Source organism: Neovison vison, chromosome 4 (assembly GCF_020171115.1).
Source record: "Neovison vison isolate M4711 chromosome 4, ASM_NN_V1, whole genome shotgun sequence".
In the NCBI taxonomy this organism is placed as follows: Eukaryota; Metazoa; Chordata; class Mammalia; order Carnivora; family Mustelidae; genus Neogale; species Neogale vison.
In genome coordinates this window covers 217,243,071-217,265,444 of record NC_058094.1, presented here as the reverse complement: position 1 = coordinate 217,265,444, position 22,374 = coordinate 217,243,071, and the positions used below count along the sequence as shown (strand labels likewise).

The window sequence follows — 22,374 nt, the reverse complement described above, 5'->3', positions numbered from 1 at the left end:
AAGGGGTCGCCATCCACGGAACCAATTTTATGATCAGTTAATGTGTCGCGACCCACAGCTTCAAAAACACTGCCTAAGCGTGGACCCGAGTCTTCTTACGTGGGAGGCGACGGCAGGGCATCCTTTCAAAGAATCCAGGAGGGAGCTGAAGTGAACCGGGAAAGACTCCGGGCTGGGGAGTTTGGAGCATGTTTAGTTGAAGCCCCGATCCGAGCGCGAGGACCAGGGCAGAGGCCTGGGAGCCACCGTCCAGGCGGCAGAGTCGGGGGCCCCCAGGACTCCGCGGCCCTGAGCGCGGCGTGCAAACCCGATTCCCGCAGGGATTCGACCACCACCGGGGCCGCCTGTCTGGGGCGTGCGCGGAATGGCTCCGCACCTCCGACCTCCCGGGCACGCCAGAAGCTCCTCCCCTCACTCGTCCTCCCCCCTCACCCCCCCGAGGCCGGCGAGCGCCCACTCCTCCCTCCATTCATTCCACACCTAGCTCGGAGCGAGGCGGCTGCACTGCCCGCCCGCGGCGCCCCCCGCGCTCCCCTCCGCTCCCGCCCCGCTCGCGCGCGCACACAAACTTCTGGCTGCCCCCGCCCCCCCCCGCGCGGCCCGGCGGTCCCCGGCCGGTCGGAACTGCCCGGCGCGCACCTTGCCCGCGAGCCTGGCCGCGGCCCCGAGCCCCGCCCGCGCCCCCGGCCCCGCCCCGCCCGCGCCCGCGCCCGCCCCGGCCCGCCGCTCCTGCCCTCGGCTCGGCCTTCCCCGCCTCGCATCCGTGCCATCGGCGCTCGATTGCGCGCGGACTCCGCGCTCCGCGGCTCGCTCGCTCGCGCTCGGCCCGCCGCCCCCGCCCCCCGCCCCCCGCCCCCGCCCCTCCTCCCGGCTCCGCCCGCCCCTCCTCCGCCTCCCGTGCAACTTTTGCCGAAGCCCCCACACACAGCCATGCTGAGCTGAGCTCCGGCCGGGCACTGGCCGCGCGCTGCCCGCCCCGGCTCCCGCCCCACCGCGGACCCGCTCGGGGGCCGCGGCCGCCCGGCCCCTCGGCCTCGGCCGCTGCGCCCGCCCGCCCGGCCGCCCGGAGCCCCGCGCAGGGCCCGGCCGCGGCGGCGGCGGCGGGGGCGCCCGGCCCCCTCCCCCGGCGCCGGCCAAGTGAGGCGGTGATGCGGGCGCTGGCGGCCCCGGCTGCGCCGAGAGCGGAGACACAGGCTCAAGATGGCAGATTCCGACTGAGGCTGGGGGGGCCGAGCTCGCGCGCCGCGTTCCCTTCTCCGTTGCCATGAATCGCGGACACCCCGGCCCCGATGGCCCCCGTGTACGAAGGTAAGGGGCGCCCGGCCCGCCGACCCCGCTCGCCCAACGCCGCCCGGCCGCCGCGGCCCCCGCAGCTTTGTTCTGCCCGCGGCCCCTCGCCGGGCAGCCCCCGGCCCGCAGCCCCCCGGGCGCCCGGCCTCCGGCGCCCCACCCCCGGGGCTTTAACCGGCTCCCGACCCCTCCCCGCCTCCCCCTCCCCTGCCCACGGAACGGCCGGGATCCGGAATTTAACAGGATCTTATTTCCCGGGTGGAGAAAAGGGGCTGGGGGGTGTGTGTGTGTGTGCGAGGGTGGGCTACTGCCCGAAGAAAAGAAATTAGGAGGGGGCGCCGGGGAAAAGACAGACCCGTGACTGTGCTTTTCATTTATTTGGAATAAATAAAGGTGATGTGGTTTCGCTTTCCTCCTCCCCCCCCCCTCACCCCCCAACAAAATTACCTTTAGGGTGATCTTTCCACTCTGTCCCCACGGCTCCCCTTTCCACTGCTCTCCACTCCCTCCCCACACTCCTTTATTCTCCGCGAGCCTCCGATTTGGGGGGGCTGTCGAATGGGAATGATGGGGCTAGGTGATGAGAGGGGGGTACGGAGGAAAAGTCCATTTCAGACCCAGGCAGAACAATGAAATTGGCTAAAATCTCCCCGCATTAGCGTGTGTAAGGGAAAATATAGTTTAGGTTTTCAAGTCGGGGCGGGGGGGGGCGGCCGAGACATTTTCCTCGGTCGGTCTGGGTAAACCTGCGTGGTGCACCTTCACCTGGCGTGGGATCGTTTTTCTCATTTGACTCTTTAGGAAGAAAGAGAAGAACGGAGGGCAAAAGCACTCCACTTCCCCTTGCCCTCCCTCTCTCTCTTTCGTTTCTCTTCAGTCAGTTCTTGTCAGTTTCCAGCCAGAAATCAAACCAGAATCAACTAAGTTTTTACACTTCGGTGTGTTTTTGTGTGCTTGTAGTAGAAGGAATTTTAAGCCGAAGGGTGCCCGATTTTTTTCAGTCATTTCGTCGTGAAAATGTTTTTCTTATGAAATCATTGAAATAGCAGCCTTTACATACTTTTAGCGTTGGTCCATCTGGCTTTCTTTCGGTTTTGTTCCGATATTCTGTGGATGAAATGGCAAATGAGAGAGGGGAAAGGGTTTGTGTGGAGCAGAGAGGAGGGGCTGGGAGAGGAGGTTTTAATCCTTCTATAAATCCCGAGAACAGTGCTGGCGAGTGAGACAGGGAACGCATTAATAGTTTTATCTCTGTTACAAGAGGCAGATTAAAAAAAAAAAATATCTGAAAAGAAAATCTGTTATTAGTTCCAGGGCTCCAAATGAATTTGGTTTCTGGATGGAATAAAGTTACCAGTCAGGCCCTGGATAATGAGGCTGTAAATAACCTATGGACTGTAAATATTTTTTTTCAGACTCTCTTAGAAACAAAGGGGCTGTTTAGAAGGCAACAGAGAGATGTTATTCCAGGGGCTTTCCTCTTTGATTCTGAAGAACACAAGGTCCATTTAACCATTCGACAAAACAAAACGAAATTTCTGATCACTCCACCAGGCAGAATAGAACGAGCCGGTGGCTCTGTGAACAGGGCAGGAGAACCCATGTCGGGCAGTCATTGTTCGTCTGTGTCTATGGGAGGGGGCTACAGTCAATGCTCCCACTGTCTATGGAGTGTTAAAATGAAACAATTTTCTCTTTATTAAGTACCTCCTTGAGACTCCCTCTGCTGGACACTCTGCGTGTGCATTAGGGAGGGAACTTGGCATTGAATTCAGAACTATAGTAAACGCTGCTTTCCGTTTTATAAGGGCCTGGGTACGTGCGTTTGGGATGTATTTTGTCAACTTTATGAGAAGCTCATCTCGGAAACTGTGCGGGTTCTCTCCCTTTCCTTTCCTTCTAAATCCATATGGAATGTAGGCCATACCCCAGAGGCTAAGACTTGGCACTCTCGTTTGACTACAGTGTTCTTTCCGTGCATTACACCAGATAAAGAATTGTGGGTGGGTAAAGTGTTAAGGTTTATGCATAATCGTGGATCTCAAAGGTCTCGGGAGCTCACTTGTTTTTCTTTGCAGGCTCCGTTCCCTGTTCCAGATGACCTACCTGGTCACCTCTTTCCACCCTGGGTTTTGCTCAGTCTTGTCTGCGTGCTGTCTTAACTGTTCCTATACCTCATACCCTTCGACTCTGCTGGAGTTTCTCTGCCTCTTTATCCTTATTTCCCTAGGCTTCCTCCTCTCGCTTCTCAGCCAGTCCAGCCTCCCCGGGCACAAGCTCAGGCCTGGGTCTTTTGGAAGGAGACTCTTGGTCATGCTCTAAAACAGACAGGTGACCTCTATAAAGGATTGTGCTGCTGGAACCTACATTTACTTAGTGTGATGAGTGCATCTAAGACTCTGGTGACCTCCTTTTTCCCTCCTTGGCGAGATCCACTGGATTCAGTGAGCCTGATTTTTACCATATCCCAGTCAGAATGCATGGGTCCCCGCTGTGTATCCTGAAGGAGCAGGGCTTTTCCTGGGGAATTCGCCGAGAAGATTCCTAATCGTTTTCAAGCTGCCACAAAAATCGAACATGGGATTCTTCTCAGGAGCAATATAATGACAGGTGAGGCATTTCAGCTGGAATTCGGGAGCGCACTCATTCCTTGAATGGAGTGCATTTGCCCCAAGTTGGGATACTGGGTCAAGGTCTGAATGCAGCAGTGGGGCCTTCTGAACTGCCCACTGTTGAGGGAGAAACGTGGTCTTTGAAACAGGGTATGTTTAGTAATACAGACTAATGGGTAGCAAAGTGTTACCAGTCTCCTGCTACTTGCTTTTAAGGTTAGGTTTATAAATAGGACATTCGTTTTCAGTAACTTGGTACTGATTAAGTTAGACTTTTTAAAAAAGATTTATTTTCTTTAGAAAGTTAAACATTTGCCCTGCGATTGTGTTTACTCCATCAACTTGCTTAGCAAGCCTTTTTTTTCAGTATAGTGCAAAGGCCAGCCACACAGAACTACAGGCCTATATTGCCATGGGTTCTGAATTAGAGGACCCTAAAATCCAAGTTAATCATGTTCCGCTGTACCCGAGATGTGTCATGTCAATTAGTATTGACTTACACAGTCCGACTTACCAAAACTCTAATACTCGAAGCTCTCGTCAGATGGGTCTGAAGACACCTACCAAAACGCCTACCAAGAAATGGGTTCTGAATCATCTTCCATTAAAAGAATTTGATGACACATGCTCTAAAATATCTTTTCCTGTGTTTGTGTTTTATATTTTTAAAATGAGTAAGTATAAATATTGTTTTCATTCTCACTACTTTCGAGCAGTGAATCAAGGTTCATTAATTTTACCCTCAGTTCCGGACAGTGTGGTCTAGCACTGGAATCAGAGAGACCTGGGTTTGAATCTAGCTGTGTGACTTTGGGCACGTTACTTAACTTCTCGGAGTTTTGTAGTGTTTTAAGCCTCATTGGACTGTGCAAGACTCCATCAGAAATGAGTGCCTGTGAAGTGCCTGGCTGTAGGAGGTATTTTGTTAGTTTGTTAGGCATGCGTTAAATTCCTCTATTTTGGGGGGCTGTTTACAGGCATGATGGCTCCAGGGAAGGACTAGCCCACATATAGTTTAGAAAACCAATAATAGCAGCATTTCAATTATTAATCTCCTGCTATTCCCCCTCCAGTTTGGCACCAGCAACAATAAACCCCCTATGGCCACAGAAGAAAGAGCCTTTTTGACCCCCTCTGTGACCTTTCTAGATTTCCATTCGCACTGAGTTTCTGCTGGTTTCAGGTAGAGAATTTCTCACATTCTGTGCCACTTTAAAAATGAGGAAACAAACCGTTAGAGCAGTTTCAGGAGCTGCAGCTGTGCCTCCTTGAAAGTATCCCTAAGTAGGAAAGATAACCTTCGCCCCTGACCCAGATCCATGCCCCCACCCCAGGCAGGCCCGGAGAGGGAGCAGCCAGAGGTGGCTCCCCCAGGACCTCCTCAGAGGAGCGGCAGCCGCTCAGTCCCAGGCCAGGGTCTGGCTCATCGCGTATTCAACATAGTTTTCCTCGAAGAAAAAATGTGGTTCCTTATGCAAGTTACAGCTGCTTCTAGTCTTCATACTTAAATTTTTTTTTAAATGTTTCGTTTCTCTTCCTCCGTAGAGACTAATGTTGGGGAACCACCTTTGAAGTTTATATGAAACAAAGTAGTGATGATCAAGAGGGTATGCTATGGAACCATTTTGTATTGTTCTCTAAACGTGTAATTTGCCAGAGATTTCTGGTAGTCTTATGGTGGCAATTCGGGCACTTCAGGCAGCTATCCAAGATGGGACTCAGGATAATGCCAGCCGACTTTTTATAACCACCGATAGAGTGTGAACCCGAAAGGCCCAAACTCGTAATAGTTCCAATTCACATGGCAGAACTCTAGTTGGGGGTGGGAGTGGGGCGGGGAAGAAAACTGAAAAGCTGGTATAGGAAGGTCTTTATTTTTCCTCTAAAAGAAACTGAGACGTGAAGTTCGCAGCACAAAGCATGACCGAGGCTCCACTTGGTCCGTGTTGCTCACTCCAGTTTTGTGAACTCGCGGTCCTTGTTAGGACCTGAAGTGAGTGCTGTCACCCCCGTCTCACAGACAGGCCACCTCTTTAATGACGTCACCTGCGAGCATTTACGTTTGGTCCCTGTCTTCAAGGAATTCAGGAGCTATGGGAATTGAGAGTCAAAAGTACTTCTGGGCTCCCCGGACAGTGGCCTGACTCAAGCTGGGATGTGTGTGTGTGCGCGTGCCTGCACGTGTGCCAGTTTTGTTTTTTAAGATTTTATTTATTTATTTGACAGGCAGAGAGAGGGGAGGAAGCAGGCCCCCTGCTGAGCAGAGAGCCCGATGCGGGGCTCCATTCCAGGACCCTGGGATCATGACCTGAGCGGAAGGCAGAGGCTTTAACCCACTGAGCCACCCAGGCGGCTCACGTGCGCCAGTTTTTAATTCTCAACATACTAGTGTTTCTTCAGGTGTAAAGGGAAGACCCCATTTCCCTATTTTCTCTGGAAACAATATATATATTTTAATTTGGACCAAACAAGTATTTTGGAATGTTGGAAATTCCTATTACAAGTTTCCTTAGAAATCACCCTCTCTAATTACCATCTCTTCCTCTTTCATTACTCACATTTTGTATCCTTGTAAATGCAAATATGTTTCTAATTTGCACACACCACTGGGAGGCTTCCTTTTTGGTATTTAGGGTCTTGCTTTCTGTTCTGGATGGACCCCTGCCTCATTTGTGGGTGTTGGAGAATTTTTTAATTCCTGGCTTTGCTGCCTAGCTGCTATCTTGTATTCCAGGTGGTTTTGTGGTGCTTATTAGAAGGGATCTAGATCCAAAGGGTCATTCAGCAGATCTCTCAGGGAGTTGTAGAAGAAAAGCCAGCTCGGCATCTCAGGGGTTTGGGACCCAGGGCAGGAGAGGACCTTGGGGGAAGTGTAGTTCATCGTCCTGCCTTCAGGAAGGTGAATGTCCATGACTTGAAATTGACAGTTCGCCGAAACAGTCCCCTGCCCCCAGAAAAGGCCACACTAGGAACTCCCTCAGTAACCAGTTCCAGGATTCTGGTAACCCAACTGCTGAGAAATTCCTGGGGCTGCCTGATTCTCACCTGCCTGCATTCAAACCTGTTTTCTTTTACTCAGTTCTTTCCCCTAGAGCCTTTCATGTATTTGGAGATAGGAAGTGCGTCTCTACAGCCGCTTCCTCATGGAGCCTGTTCTGCGTTCCCTCCCTCTGAGCTGTCTCTAGTTTGTCCACATTAAAAGGAAATGGTGGTGGTCGAAACCGAATACAGTTCTTTAATAATGGTCTCATTAGTACAGCGTACACAAGAAAAATGACTTCAGGATTCTTGCATCATTGTGAACCCCTGGAGGGGAGAACCAAATCTGATTCATCTTTGTATCCCCCACAGTAGCTGGGCAGTTCGTTAAAGCTAGTAGGCCCTTCGTAAATATTTGCTGAATTGACTCTTCCTAATACATCTAAGTAATAACTTACATTACACCAGCCCTGGGTTGGTAACCAATAGTTGGCTTGCTCTCACTGTGGTCTCCGTGCCTTCTGCGCATGTCTGGCCCTCCTTCACCCCAACAGTACCACCTTCTGCTTGACTCTGAATGTGCTTGATGGCTTTGAAGTCACCCCTCTACCTCCAGCTCTTTAGAACCTTACTTACTGTCTCCTACAGAGCTGACAGACAGAATGCAGAGGACTCACATGTATGAAGTTGAACAGATCATCGAAAGAAGAGAAGAGAACACACACAAGAATTTTGATTCCGTGTAATATCAGTTTGCCCAGGTTTAGAAAGGAAAGTTTGTCAAATTCTTTGGACAGACTCTGAGTCAGCTAAAGCCATACCTGTTTTTCCAGGTTCTCTGTGACAAGTAAGCTAAGTGTTATGAGAGTGGCTACAAGTCAGCCTTAACAGCCAGGATTCCTCCCTGTCTTTGGTCTAAAGCCAACAGAAAAGGCAGAAGATACTGATGGCAAGGCCATTCAGCCTATAGCTTTCTGAGGAGGGACTTTACCATTAGGAAGTAAGCTAGTGAAATAGTTGCCAGTTAAAAAAAAAAAAGAAAGAAAGAAAAGGCAAACCTTGAAAACAGCCAAATAATTTTGTGGTTTTTACAGCCACTTTATTTCTGCACATGGCATTGAAGAGATTTGTAGTGTTTTGAAAGTGGTCTGTTTTAGCAATCCTTGCCTAACTTCTTTTGCTCTCCTTAGTTCTGATTAATTAAATGCCACTGTGTTTAAGCAGAATGAAGATGGATTGACTCTTTGATGTGCTAATGCTTTAGACTTTCTAAAACCTTCTCTGCCAAAGCACTGGGTGAGCACGTGAGGGCCTTCTCCTTCAGGTGTGCCACTGTGTGCCGCCACCGTCCTCGGGGAAAGAGCACCATAGAAGCGGCCCTAACTTTGGTTAGAAAAGCACTTTGGGGTCACATACTTTCCAGATTGCGTCTGCATCCTGATGCGATCAGGTCGCCTTCTGTATTTTTACTGTTTTCCTCCTTATCAGTATCACCTCAGGGATTCAGCCTGTGGAGTTGTGATTCACAACATAAAAGGATTTTTCCTGTCGCTGAGTAGCTCAGTGGGTTAAGCCTCTGCCTTCTGCTCAGGTCATGGTCTCAGGGATATGGGATTGAGCCCCGCATCCGGCTCTCTGCTCAGCAGGGAGCCTGCTCCCTCCCACCATCTTTTCTGCCTGCTTCTCTGCCTACTTGCGATCTCGCTCTCTCTCTCTGTCAAATAAATAAATAAAATCTTTAAAAAAAAGTATTTTTCCAAGAGCTTGTCATAAGCAAAGGGATCCATCATGCCAGTTCTGTGTGGAACTTCTGGTTGCACAGGCATTAAAGAACAAATTTTAATGGCAAGTGGCCCTGCAGTCCTGTGAAAAGTCTGGTAAGGAGATTCGGAAAACCCTGGTTTATTGCTGGTTGTGGAAGCCCATGCTTTTTTTCCCCCCCTCCTCTCTCTCTCCCTGATGAAGAATTTACAGAGCTCTGACAAAAAGCAGCATGTAAATTCCCGAAATTGTGCGGAAAGGCAGCACGTTACACCCTCCTGGGTTCTGTGCCTGCACTTCCTCCCCAGCATCCAGGCTGAGAGCAGCCTCGTGCAGGAAAGTAAATTTCAGGGGATCTCGTTCCAGGCAGAGAGCGCGGGCACGCTGCACGCTCAGCTTCAGCCCTGCGCCACTTAGACTTGCAGCCCCAGCGCTGTGCCTAGGGTTACTCATCAAGTGTGACCTGCACCATCAGGGAAGATCAATCGATATTCATTACGTTCCGTTAACCAAGACTGGGAGGTTCTCTAATACATTACAGAAATGTTTCCTTTAGAAAATAGTTAAAGAAATTCTCGTTTAATTATAGCACAACTTCAAAAAGGATTTAGGGCCCCCTCAAGGGTTAAACTTCTGGAAGATAGGAAATTAATTTATGTAGATCGGTTTTGTGGAGCAGCTCATTGCCGTGGATGTCGGATAAGCGAGGTGTTCCCGTACAAAGAGAAAACAGAACCAGTCAAAACTCTTGTGCTGGCTTAACAAGGTGAATAAGCAGGGTGCATAATGGAATTCATTTGCAAAGTAATTTTTGCTTGGCTGGAGTGGTAAGCACAAAATAGAGCAGCAGACGAGAATGGTAAGTGTTTGGGATCAGTTGTTGAAAGGTTTAAAAGGGGTTCTAATTCAAGAGACATTTTATGGTGAGGAGAAGGGGACCAATATAATCAAAATGATACTTGAACAAGGTAATTTTTCCTGGCTTGGCTGTAATAGTGGAACGAGGCAGCCAGAGGGTGAGCCATGCCGGGAGGCCGTGTGCTGCCGTGGGAGTTGGGCGCGCTGTGAGATGGAACGGGGGCTCTGGTGGGGGTCACTCAAGAGAACGTGCCTAGAGCCCTTCTCAGCAGGCCTGACCCAGGGGTTCAGTACATATTTGTTCCTTTTCGCTTCTCCTCCCCACAACTTGTGGCCGTCAGGAAATCTTGCAGGGATTGGCAATATCATGCTATTTATCCTGTTTTTCTGAAGAATCTCTTCTTTTTAGAGGGTCTCTCAGAGTCAACATTGAGATTAGAGTATCTCAGGATCTTACTGGGCACGGTGTATACCTGGTGGGATCATCACCTGCTAGTATCAACCTTTGACACGGGGAAACTGAGGCCCAGAGCAGTGAAGAGACTGCCCTGATGTTGCCTGGAGAGAAGGGAGGAGGCAGAGCTGGGGTTCTCAGCCCCCAGGGCAGTGTGCATAAAAGGCTCAGAACAGCGAGGCCGGGGGTGGGGGGTGGGGGGGCTTCCCTGGGCGGTCCAGGGCGTGTGGTTCCTGCAAGCCTCTCAGAGCCCTCGCCTTGTCCCCCAGACCTGCCTGTAAGGGGGCTGATGCGGGGGTTCTTCTGAGTCCTCATGCAGCCCACGGTACCTCCTGCCGTCCCCCTTTTCCGAGGGAGTATTTCCCCCTTTCCCGAGGAAAGCAGGGTTACCTGCTGTCAGTTCCATCGCTTCCAGTCCTCTCCTAGGAAGCTCTTCTTCCTGTTTCTCTGAGAAAGTTTGCAGCTTGTCATTATGAGCTACTTATTAACAAAAACAGAAAAATCACAGAAGAGAAACCAGTGGAACCATAATGAGTTTCAGAGGACCTCAGAGTCCCTTCCAGCCCTTAAGCAGCTTTTTTTTTTTTTTTTTAATTCTAATCTTCCAGGTACAGTTTAGAATCATTTTTTTTTTCTCAGAAAACCAAAACATGCACCCAGGGGCCCTGGGGAAGGCCTGGGTGCCAGGGACCTAGAGCATAATCAGAAGAGCGCCGTGCTCAAACCCGTGCCCACTCCATGTCCTCCGTGAGGGGGCGCACCTCTTGACCTTGGGAACACGGGGCTGGGACCTTGAAAGTATGGGGTCTTTCATACTTTCTGCAGCTGGAGCCCTGCCCCTCCCCCATTCTAAGGGCAGTGCTGATAAGGGGACTTCTTGCTGTAAAATCTGGGGCAACGGAGGCAACTTGAAATGTTTCCTGTTTATACAAGTCATGGCTGGTGGTTGCTTCACTGGATGTTCAGCTTTCCTTTCTTTCCCTCCTCAACCTGGATCTCAGACTCGGGTTGCTCCATAAAGCAGAGTTGATGAAACTGACCCATTTCCTGTTGCTTGCTCAGGTAGCTCCGGAACCAGTGTGTCTGTCCCTCCCACAGCGAAACTTGACAGAGAGCCTAGTAAATCCTACAGCTTTTCTGTTCCGTCTGTTTGAGCCCTTGAGGTGCGCGGCCTCTCCTCGCCTTCCTTGATGTCATCTCACGTCTCTGCTTCCACCTACTTATTACTTCCCACTCTTCAGCCCACAGCCAGGCTCCTCAACCTGCCCGTTTGTTCTTTGACTTTATGTATCTTGGCTGTGTTTTCACCCCGATGTGTTGTAGGTGTGAGGGTCTAAGCCGAGGGACCCTTGAAACCCTCGTCCGGGGCCGTTTGTGTCTGGCCCTGTTGGGAGAGGCGTTTCTGCGACTCTGGCACCATCCTGGCACCATCCGTCACCTGGAGGGCTTGTTAAAACTCATCAGGGGGCCCGCCCTCAGTTTCTGTTTCAGTAGGTCTGGGGTGGGGCTCGAGAATTTGCATTTCTAATTGAGAACCCCGGTTTTAGAATGAATGCATTCAGAATGAAAAATCAGTACCTGTTTCAAACAAGATGGTAGCTGTTTTGATTAGAGCTTCCCTTGAAGGAGTGAGAGTCAGAGACCTGACGTTAGCATTATTTTTAGTTCTCTTGCCCTTTTGTGGCCGAAGCTTCCCGAAGCCGTAGGACAATGTACAGATCCGGCCCCAGGCCCCATCTTCTCCACGGCCTGAGCTACTGCCTCTTGGTCCAGCAAACTCAGCCAGTCTGTAACTCAACTAGTTTGGCCCTAGTTTGGCTCTGGGGTCCCAGAGTGTACTGGGCAGCTGTCATTCTCACGGTAATGATACGTCTCCGTTAACTAACATAAAGAGCTCTGTGATCTTCCCTGTTTGTTCGAGAGGACAGTGAGGCTTAGAGATGTTAGATAATGTGTCTCGGGTCTCCCGAGCAGCAGCTGGTAGAGGCAGGGGCTTGTGCCTCAGCTGATGCCAGAACGTGCCCTTGTCTTGTCCTCACAGGTGAGTCGGAGTGGTCCGTGCACCACGCGACAGGGAGATACGCAGTCACTATCCCGGGAGAAGGGGCGGATGGTTCTCAAATGTTAATGTCTCACACACCTCCCTGAGGCTCTGCTGTCCCATTTGCCTGTCTTCATCAAGCAGGATCGTGCTGACCTGATGATCTAGCACTTAGGCTGGTGGCTGGCCCACAGGATGGATATAGTAACAGGCAGCTGAGACGTGAACCCGTTTTGAGTAGCAGAACAGATAAAACATCTGAGAATAATCTTGCTGAGACCTCTAAGGAAGAAAACGTGTCATAAAAAGATGAAAATGACAGCTAATGCCTGTCGGGCCCTGGGTGCTGCTGCTTCTGCTATAAGGTTTCACCTGCATTAATTCCCTGAATCCTCGAAGCCTTGCTGTAGGGTAGGTCATGCTACCATCGCGCTGCATGGAAGCTCAGGAAGGCTCCACGGCCGCTAACCCCGATGCCAGGCCATCCGGATCTGGAGCTGGTGCCCTGGACCGCCAGGCTAGAGTCCCAATCCTCAGTGAGGGCCTAAAATATGGAATGTGCGCTGTGGTTTTTCGCCAAATATAGATGTTCTTCGTTCCAATCAAAGCCTCTTAAAATTTGAGAAGCTAACTTCTCAAATTATTTTTTTTGTAAAGATTTTATGTATTTATCTGAGAGAGAGAGACAGTGAGAGAGAGCATGAAAGGGAAGAAGGTCAGAGGGAGAAGCAGACTCCCCGTGGAGCTGGGAGAGAGGCTGCCTTCTGTGGGTCTTCTTGAAAGACGAGGTGGTGCAGGCCTGAAAGAGGAGAGAGGAGCGAAGGGGCTAGCTCTGCCGTGCGCGAAAAGAAGCCATAAAGCATCAGATTTGGCACGAAGCTTGACCCATCCGTGGGGCAGAATGCGTGAGCCAGATTTAAGGCCGTTGTCGGTGAGCATCTAATAGATGACGAAGGAGGTGCCACGAGGCAGTGGGCGAAAGGAAACCCGATTGAACAATGGGAGCGGGACCACATGAGAGCAGTTTGAACACTCCCAGTGGGTATTCTCACCTCACGTCATCATACCAGCATCAGTTCTACGTGATTAAAATGTTAAATTCAACAGAAGTCTGCAGAGCACATTCAACATGCCAGGTGCCGTTCTCAGTGCTGTGTGCCCCACGGTGGACAAAACAGGCCAAGACCCTGGCCCCGAAGCTGTGTGCGTTTCAGTAGGTCAGGGGAAAGAACCAATTTTGGGTTTTGTTTTTTGTTTTTTGCTTGTTTATTTTGTTTAAAGCTTGAAAGAAATAGAAGTGGATATTTATTAAACCTCTGGAGAAGTTGAAATTTCTAAGCTTAGAATCTGTAGAAGAAATTATAGAGGGAAACATTAGTAGTGTTGTCAGCGTAGCGTTCCCCAAATGTTAAGGTTATTTCTGGTTTTACTATCATGAGATGTTTCTCAGCATTACTCAGCGTAACAAGGTGTGGCCGAAATTTAGGATAGATTCTCCAAAGTTGAATTAGTAAGTCCAGGGGTATGAACATTTATCGCTTTCTAGATATGTGCCACCAAGATTACGTTCCTCCCCAAAGTATTTTCATATTAAACAAATAGAGCCTTAAGTTCACCCACCCATTCTTTCAGGAAGGAAGAGTTTCTCACGGCTCCGGGGGCTCAGCCCTCCTCATTCCCAAGGGCTTCCGATACCATCTCTGTGTGTCAGGAGCTCCCAAACTTCTGTCTCTCCCTGGATTTATATTTTGAGTTCCAAAGTCATAGAGCTAACAATCTCTTTGCCATCGCTACTTGGATGTCCCCCAGGTATCACGTTTAACATGTACAAAGAAAACCTTTGGGTCAGTCCTCTGAAATACAGGCCTTTTCCAGAATTCCTTATTTCCATAAATGGCATCATCTTCCCTCCAGTGGTTGACATCAGAAACCTGGGAGTCATTCTTGACTTCATTTTACTTCACATTTATTCCATCCCCAAATTGTATTGATTTTTGCCTCCCAAATATAGCCATTCTTGTTTTTCGCCAGAGTTATGTTCTATAAAGCTGCCACAAACACTGAATTAGCAAATACTGAAACGATGCTCCTAGGTTAGCTTCCTGCAAGCCTCTGGTCATATTTTCGTCAGCCGATCAATACATAACCTTGTCTATGTGTGCTTCTGTTTAAGGACACCTTCTTTAATACATATCGTTAATTCATTAACACTGAGCTAACAGGCTGTAGGACTATTAGCTCGTGCCTGAATGAAGCTTACCAGCACAAGTATTTTCTCTGTAGGGTATATCATAGCCTTTTTGCATTGAAAAACACTGGACAGTCCTTCAGCACTGTGCTTAAGGGTCATTTTAAATCCCCAACAAAAGCCACACACACAAAAATGCAAGCAACATGGTGCTAATAAGACAGTGGAAAGGATTACTTGCCTGTCGTACAAAACAACCCAGAAGGCAGAGCATGGCCTGGTGCGGCCTCCGCGGGGAACAGGTGCCTCAGGCGTGGCTGGGAGTGACTGAGAGCGCCCTCTGACTACTGTTTGTGGGATTACAAATAAATTCTCACGAGTTGTTGAGTTGAGTATGGAATCCGTGAATAATGAAGGACTGCTTGTGTATGGTAAACCTGTCCACTTCTCTCTACATGGCCATCCTCTGGCCCAGTGGTCAGTGGACTCTTTCTGGAGAGGGCCAGACAGTAGGTACAGTTGACCCTGGGGTTAGGGGCATCAAAACACAGCGCTAAGAATCCATGTATGAATTTTGACTCCCCCCCCCCCAAACTGGATTAATAGCCTACTATTGATGGGAGGCCTTACTGATAACATAGATGATTGACATATATTTTGTATGTGCATTATATGCTGTATTCTTACCGGAGATTAAGCTAGAGAAGAGAAAATGTTATTAAGAAAAATCATAAGGAAGAGAAAATACATTTTTGGGACTCTATTGTAAAAAAAAAAAAAAAGACCTCGCATATTAGTGAACTTCTGTGGTTCAAACCCACGTTGTTCAAGGGTCACTGGTAGTTCAGGCTTTGCGGGCCAGTCTGTGTAGTAGCCGCTCAGCTCTGTGCTGGTGAGAGCAGCTGTAGACAGCACGTCCCTGGGTTCCAGGAACAGGCTTGGCTGGACTGGTCCTCAGGCTGCGGCTCCGACGCTATGAGCCCAGTCCAACCCACCCCGGTGTCTTACCTGGAGGGACTTCCTGACCTGCTTGTCCCCCGTGTCCCTTCCCGAGCCTCCAGCCTACGTCCGTGGTGATCTTAACGTGCACATTCGATCTGATCCCTCTCCCACGGCAGATGGACAACCGCTTCCATCACACTTCAGATGAAACCCCAGCTCTTGCAGATCACGGCGCCAGCATGGTTCCTTGCTGAGTTACTCCCCCTCTCGGCGCTGTCCCGGCCTCTCTGGGCCTGTGCCTGTTCCAGCTGTTTCCTGCCCCGGCACTGTGGCCACCGGCCTGCCTGCCTGGAATCCCCATCCGCCTCCTGCCTGACTCCCTGCCGCTCACCCGGCAGCCCTAACCAAACTGTCACTGCCTCCTGCGTGAATTAGACGCCCCTCTTCTGATCTCGAGGCACCCTGTTCTCCTTCACAGCACTTAGGGTTTGTCTGGCACCTGTCTCCCCCCTCTAGACTACGGGCTCCGAGAGGGTGAGATCACGCCCGTGGTGTGTCCGTTCTCTGCCCCAGGTGCCTTCTTCACACACGTTGCACACACTTCCGGAGACTTGCTAACTCCACGACAGAGCGTGCAGCCCAGTCTTGTTCTTTCGGATTTTTGTATGATGCTACAACACAGAGACCTGAAAAAGTCCCCCGTTTAGAGCGCACAGTGTATCTTCTAAAATTGAGAGTGATGGTTGAAAAGTCATCCTGAGAAGTGGATTTGTAAATGGGTGTGAAGGTGTCTTTATTGTTCTGCCAACAGGTATATGCAGTCCCGTGTTTTCTCCCTGGGACTTGAGTGCTGTGTTAAGTCCTGTTAGGCTGCCTTTGCTCCTGGAGAGTTTTTGAACTCTGCCGGTAATGTCTTCTCATGGGGAAGTGGGGGTCAAGTGTGCTCGAGGAGGCATTTGGCCACCTCTTTTAAAGACTGCCTATAGTATTAGTCTGGGGAGATCTTTGATTTGTCAGAGAATCATTTTCACAGTGAATTCCACATTAAAGATTGTTCCCGGGTCGTCCCACCGATCCTGCATACTAGAGGTGGTCAGGCAGCATATTTTGGAAGGATAATACATCGTTTCTTAGATGGCGTTTTGTAGATCAGCATGGTGAGATTTTTTTTTAATTTTTAAAAAGATTTTATTTATTTGACAGAGAGCACAAGTAGGCAGAGAGGCGGGCAGAGAGAGGGGAACGGAAGCAGGCTCCCTGCTGAGCAGAGAGCCCGATGCGGGGCTCCATCCCAGGACCCTGAGATCATGACCTGAGCTGAAGGCAGAGGCTTTAACCCACTGAGCCACCCAGGCACCCCTAGCATGGTGAGATTTAAAGCCCATTTAATTTCTTTTCTTCTAACGTATTGGTATAGAAGTACTACTTCTGCATTATAAAAAGTTAGAAAATAAAGGCACACAGAGCACAAGAAATGCACGTGCGTCTGCCTACCAAGATGACCACTGTTCTACCTCGCGGGTCTTTCTGGTGTGTGTATATGTACCAATACTTTTTTAGAAAAGCCAAGTTTAGATACAGTGCTATTTTATAATCGCTTTTTTCAATGACTAGTGTCCAGCCTTGTATTTCAGTAAAGTGCATTTCATTTAACTCCTTGTCGTTTCTCCTTTTGACACCAAAAGTGACCTGTGTGGTATAACTTTGGTATATAGACTTACCAAATGGTTGTACCACATAAGTACTGCCTATCCTCATACATTCATTAGGTTTTGTGAAATGATACTTTTTGTAATTCCTTCACTTCTTGGATAAAGTAGAGTTTGCTCTCATCTTCAGGGGCTCTCTGGTTGCCCTGAAATAGTGGTTCCAATGGGAAAGGCAGGATCTTTGCTAATCTTCTCTCCCCTGATCATTAATTTTTCAAGGAAAGGAGTTGTGTAATAGCCTTTTCAAATAGTGAGGAATGAGGTTTTTTTCTGTCTTTATCATTGTACAGGCGTGGGTTCTCATTGATTTGGTGTGTTTTAATTGTTCATCTTTTTGTTACATCTTCAGGCGGTGAGACACCATCAGCTAGCTGCTGTGATGTTTTTGACAGGACCTTCATAAACCCGAAAAGCTTTCTTACTAAGTGGCACAAGATGCCCAGGCTCTTCTTGGACTTTTCGGTGGTCTCAGACAGTGGTGTTAGAGACCACAGTCTGTGCATTAGGGGTGGTTATTGCTACAGAGGTGACTTGTTTCTAGGGAATTCCAGTGATGGAACTAAAAAATACATGTTGTTAAAAAGTTAAGAGTTTTGGGCACCTGGGTGGCTCAGTCGGTTAAGTGTCTATCTTCAGCTCGGGTCATGATCCCAGGGTCCTGGGATAGAGTACCATGGACGGAGAGCCTGCTTTTCCCTCTCCCTCTACTGCTCCTTCTGCTTGTGCTCTCTCTATCAAAGAAATAAATAAAATATATTTTTAAAAAGTTTTGATTGACATTTCCCTGTGTTTTCAGTTTCTTCAGTTTTATATCATTGTAAGTTCTTTATGTTCTACAGAAAGTCTTTATTTTTTTGTTTCACTTACAAGAATAAAGTTTTGAAATACCAATACATACTATTATTATAAATAACCAAAAACTATAGAGGAAGGTTTAAGACATCTTTATGATTTTTGTTGTCCTGAGAATGTATCCAACTAAGGATGTGTAATTAAAAAACTGTGTTCTAGGGCGCCTGGGTGGCTCAGTGGGTTAAGCCGCTGCCTTCAGCTCAGGTCATGATCTCAGGGTCCTGGGATCGAGTCCCACATCGGGCTCTCTGCTCAGCAGGGAGCCTGCTTCCCTCTCTCTCTCTCTCCCTCTCTCTGCCAGCCTCTCTGCTTACCTGTGATCTCTCTCTGTCAAATAAATAAATAAAATAGTTAAAAAAAAAAAAAAAACAACTGTGTTCTAAAGCACCTAAAAATAAATTCTTCCTCAGGATGTTGGTGTCACCAGGTTGACATACATTAGGTTCATTTCTTTTCGTTTCTTTTCAGTTTAAGAAATTTTTGAGTTTAGCTTTTTTTTGGGATAGCGAATGCATTTGCATGACTGAAAGGATGACCCTATGTAGGTATTAAATCTTGATGAAAGGTAGATAGGGATTTGTTAAGTTATTTTCTCTACATTTCTTTATGTTTGAAAGTTAAAATAATTAAATTTAAAGTACAGCAGTCTCCCTGTACTCTGTACTCCCTCCACTCTGTGGGTGACACGTTCCCAGACCCCCAGTGGATGCCTGAAACTGTGAATAGTGCTGAACCCTAAGATGTCCTCCACTTTATGATGTCTCCCTGTCATAAAGTTTCATTTATAAATTAGGCACATTAAGAATGACAACGGTCACCAATAGTAAAATAGAACAATTGTAACAACGTACTATAACAAAAGTTACGGAGTGTGGTCTCTTTCCCAATGTACCTTATTGTACTGTGCTCACCCTTCTTGGGATGATGTGAGATGGTAAAATGCCTGCGAGGTTGGGGCTGTAGATGTTGCTGCGTAGCTGTTACTGACCTTCTGACCATACGTCAGAAGGAAGATTATTGGCTTATCCACCACAGTTGACCTTGGGTAACTAAAACTAGAGAAAGTGAAATCATGGATGGGGGAGGAGGTAACTGCATATAGAAAGATGAACAATGAGCTCTTGCTTTGTCCCCTCACAGATGGCCATTTTTGTTAGTGTCTTGTTTGTTAGTGTCTTGTTCATTAACCCTTTCATTTTGCAGGTTCAGATTATGTGTGTGTGTGTGTGTGTGTATTTTTATTCTCCTTTGTTTACACAAAAGGTGATACACCTTATATATGGTTCTACATACTAACTTTTTTCTCTTAATATGTTCTAGCACTCGGGGCGCCTGGGTGGCTCAGTGGGTTAAGGCCTCTGCCTTCGGCTCAGGTCATGGTCCTGGGGTCCTGGGATCGAGCCCCGCGTCGGGCTCTCTGCTCTGCGGGGAGCCTGCTTCCTCCTCTCTCTATGCCTCTCTGCCTACTTGTGATTTCTCTCTGTCGAATAGGTAAAATCTTTAAAAAATATATATATATATGTTCTAGCACTCTCCCTGTTAGTACATAGAGATTATTTTCGGTCTTATTATGGTCACAAAGTACTCAATTTTGTTGACATACTATGGGTTATGGAACAGTAACACAGTCTTGGATTGAATCCACTCCTCTGCTGTTTACAAACCACCTGTAAAGGGTAAACCTTACATACGTGTCATTTCATACTCATGCAGGTGTATCTGGGGCAAAGAGTCCTATAAGTGGGATTTTATAGTCAAAGGGTGAGTGAGTACGTCTGTAATTTTTTTTTTAACGTCTATAATTTTTTTTTAAAGATAACGACAAATTCCTCCTGTTAGGATTTGTACTGTTTTTCACTCACACAAGCAATAGGAAAACACACCTATTTCCCTAGAATTTTACCTACAGAATCTGTTGTCAGACTTCTGGATTTTTGCTGATAGGCAAAAAATGATATTTTGATGTAGTTTTAATTTATATTTCTTTTATCAGTGAGGTGGAACATCTTTTCATTTGTTTAAAGGTCATTTTATATATATTTTTTGTGTACTGGGTTTTGAACTTTATACATTTTCCTACCTTTTTGGTGGTTTTCTTTATTTCTGAGAGCTCTTTATATAATGCCTGTGATATGAGTTAAAATATTTTTTCATATTTGGCTGTGTGTGTTTTGATTCCTTACGATGGTGACTTTGCCCTTTGAAAGTCTTTTTAATTTTATGTAATCGAATTTATCTTTCTGTTTACAGCTTTTGTATTTTGAGTCAGAATCGGAAAGACATTTCCTATTTCAGGTTTTTAAGTCCTTCTGGCACTTTGTCATTTCATCTTTTCTACTTACATCTTGGTTCATGTGATGTTTATGTGGTGTTTACTCGGGTATGTTCTGAGATTTGGAGCCAACTTTATGTTTTTTCAATACTCAGTTGTCCCAACACCATTTATTGAAAAGCTTATATTTTTCCCAGAGTATCGTAATATCTACTTTATTGTGTACTAAATTCCTATAGCATGGGGTCTGTTTCTAGACTATACTTTTCCATTGATCCATCTGTTGTCTATATTGAGGTGTATGCTGTCTTTTATTTAATATCTGAAAGATACGGAAGTTCTTCCGCATTGCTCTTTCTTTTCAGAGTGTTCCTGGCTATCCTCCTTGTTTGTTTTTCCATATGACTTTGAGAATCTACATGTCTTGATTTCAGAAAAACCTGTTGGCATTTCTGTTGGGATGGTGTTGAATTTACAAATGACAAGGTCGAGTCTTCTCATCTAAGATCATGTTTTCTTTCAACGTGTTCTTTTTGTTTGCACTTTCCTAATGTTTGAAGTTATTTGTGTAGAGCTTATGCAGAGATCTTAACTTTATTCTTATAAACAAAGTCATTGCCTTCTAACTGGTTGGTTGTGTCTATGAGTACTATTGATTTCAATGCGTTTTTTTTTTTTTTAAGCAGCTTTATTGAGACATAATTCACATAAATCACTCACTTGAAATGTAAAGTTCAGTAGTTTTTAGGACATTCACAGAATTGTGCAGTCCTCATCACTATCCAATTTTATAACATTTTCACACCCCAGAAGGAAATCCTGCACCCATTCATAGTCATTCCCCTGCCCCACCCTCTCTTCAGTCCCTGGAAACCACTAATCTTTCTGTTCTGGAATTTCTTATAAATGGCATCATGCAGCACATGGGGTTTTTTGTTGTTGTTGTTGTTTTTGGCAACTGGCTGCTTTCACTTAGCGTGATGTTTTCAAGGTTCATCCATGTTGTTTCAGGTATGTCTGTCTTTTTTTTTTTTTTTTTTCACTTTTAAAGATATTTAATTCATCATGAAATACCATCCACCCCACCCCCATATGTCTGTCTTTTTTATCATAGCCCTCCTTGTTGGTGTGAAGTGGTATCTCATTGTGGCTCTAATTTGCCGGTTTCTTTATGTATTTCGTTTCCTTTTGCCACCCCCCACCCCTCAGGGAGACATCCTGAGGGCAGGGTTCTGATTCTAAATCCCAAGTGCCTACCATAATGCCTGGCAAATATTTGATAAAGTCTTATTTAGTGAATGACTGGTTCTGTTATATTTCTGGGCCATTTAAAGTTAAAATGTGATTTAGCACCTATAAATTAATTTTTATTTTACCCTGGGCAAAACAATTAGAAGGTGTTTCCCCTCCTCCTCTGGGAAAGTCGTGTGTTAATCTAACAGCCCAGTAAAGGCAATTCTGTATGGTCTACGGTTTGTGATGATCAGCACTATTTTTTCTTGCATTAGAATGAATGAGTGACAATGGCTGGTACATATGTCTAGGAGACTTACTCTCTTTTCAGGAGGCTGATTTTAAGCTATAGATTCAGTTGTTTTGGGGGACTACTTGGCAACACATAAAAATTAAAGATGAGAAATTAGGTAAAGGTGTTCTGGGCCTGGGCATTTTGAATTAAATCGATCAGTTTACATTTTTTGAGAAGCCCCAAGTTTACCAAGGGCTGTGTTCCAGAATTTCCTTCTTAAGGTAGCTGCGTAGACACGGATTGCTTTTAACAATCGAAAAAAGTGGCATCCAATAAGATTAAGGTCTCATGCTAGCCTTAAAGACTCTTTGACAGCATAGGGTGCCTGGGTGGCTCAGTCCATTGAGCACCCGAACTCCTGGTTTAGTCTCAGGGTATGATTTCAGGGTCTTGGTACCAAGCTCTCCCTTGGGCTTCTCGTTCAGCAGGGAGTCTGCTGGAGATCTTTCTCTCCCTCTCTGGTTGCTCTCTCTCTCTCTCAAATAAATCTTAAAAAAACAAACAAAAAGAATATTTAACAACACAGTTGATGTGTGTGTGGAGGCAAGGGGTATGTGGGAAATCTTTGTGCCTTCTGCTCATTTTTGCTTTGAACCTAATGTCTATGTTAAGTTTTGTTTTTTTTGTTTTTTTTTTTTTAAGATTTTATTTATTTATTTGACAGAGAGAGATCACAAGTAGGCAGAGAGGCAGGCAGAGAGAGAGAGGAGGAAGCAGGCTCCCTGCTGAGCAGAGAGCCCGATGCGGGACTCCATCCCAGGACTCTGAGATCATGACCTGAGCCGAAGGCAGCGGCTTAACCCACTGAGCCACCCAGGCGCCCTGTTTTTGTTTTTTTTTAAGAACATAGCCCAAATACCTATTTTTATAGGAAATAATTAAATGGCA

General features: G+C 47.1%; 1 protein-coding gene across 5 annotated transcripts in view; it reads left to right on the top strand.

Annotated features, from left to right (window-relative positions):
- The first annotated feature begins 1,140 nt into the window (after positions 1-1,140).
- The window catches only part of HIPK2 (homeodomain interacting protein kinase 2), a 172,074-nt gene continuing 150,840 nt past the window's right edge, over positions 1,141-22,374 (top strand). For 4 of the 5 annotated variants that reach the window (XM_044246701.1, XM_044246700.1, XM_044246697.1 and 1 more), the window contains exon 1: positions 1,141-1,308. In XM_044246701.1, the coding sequence (XP_044102636.1) occupies positions 1,290-1,308 (19 nt within the window). In that variant the 5' untranslated portion in view covers positions 1,141-1,289. Of the gene's footprint in view, positions 1,309-3,810; positions 3,901-22,374 lie in introns of those variants that run through there. The other variant, XM_044246699.1, reaches the window with a different exon arrangement.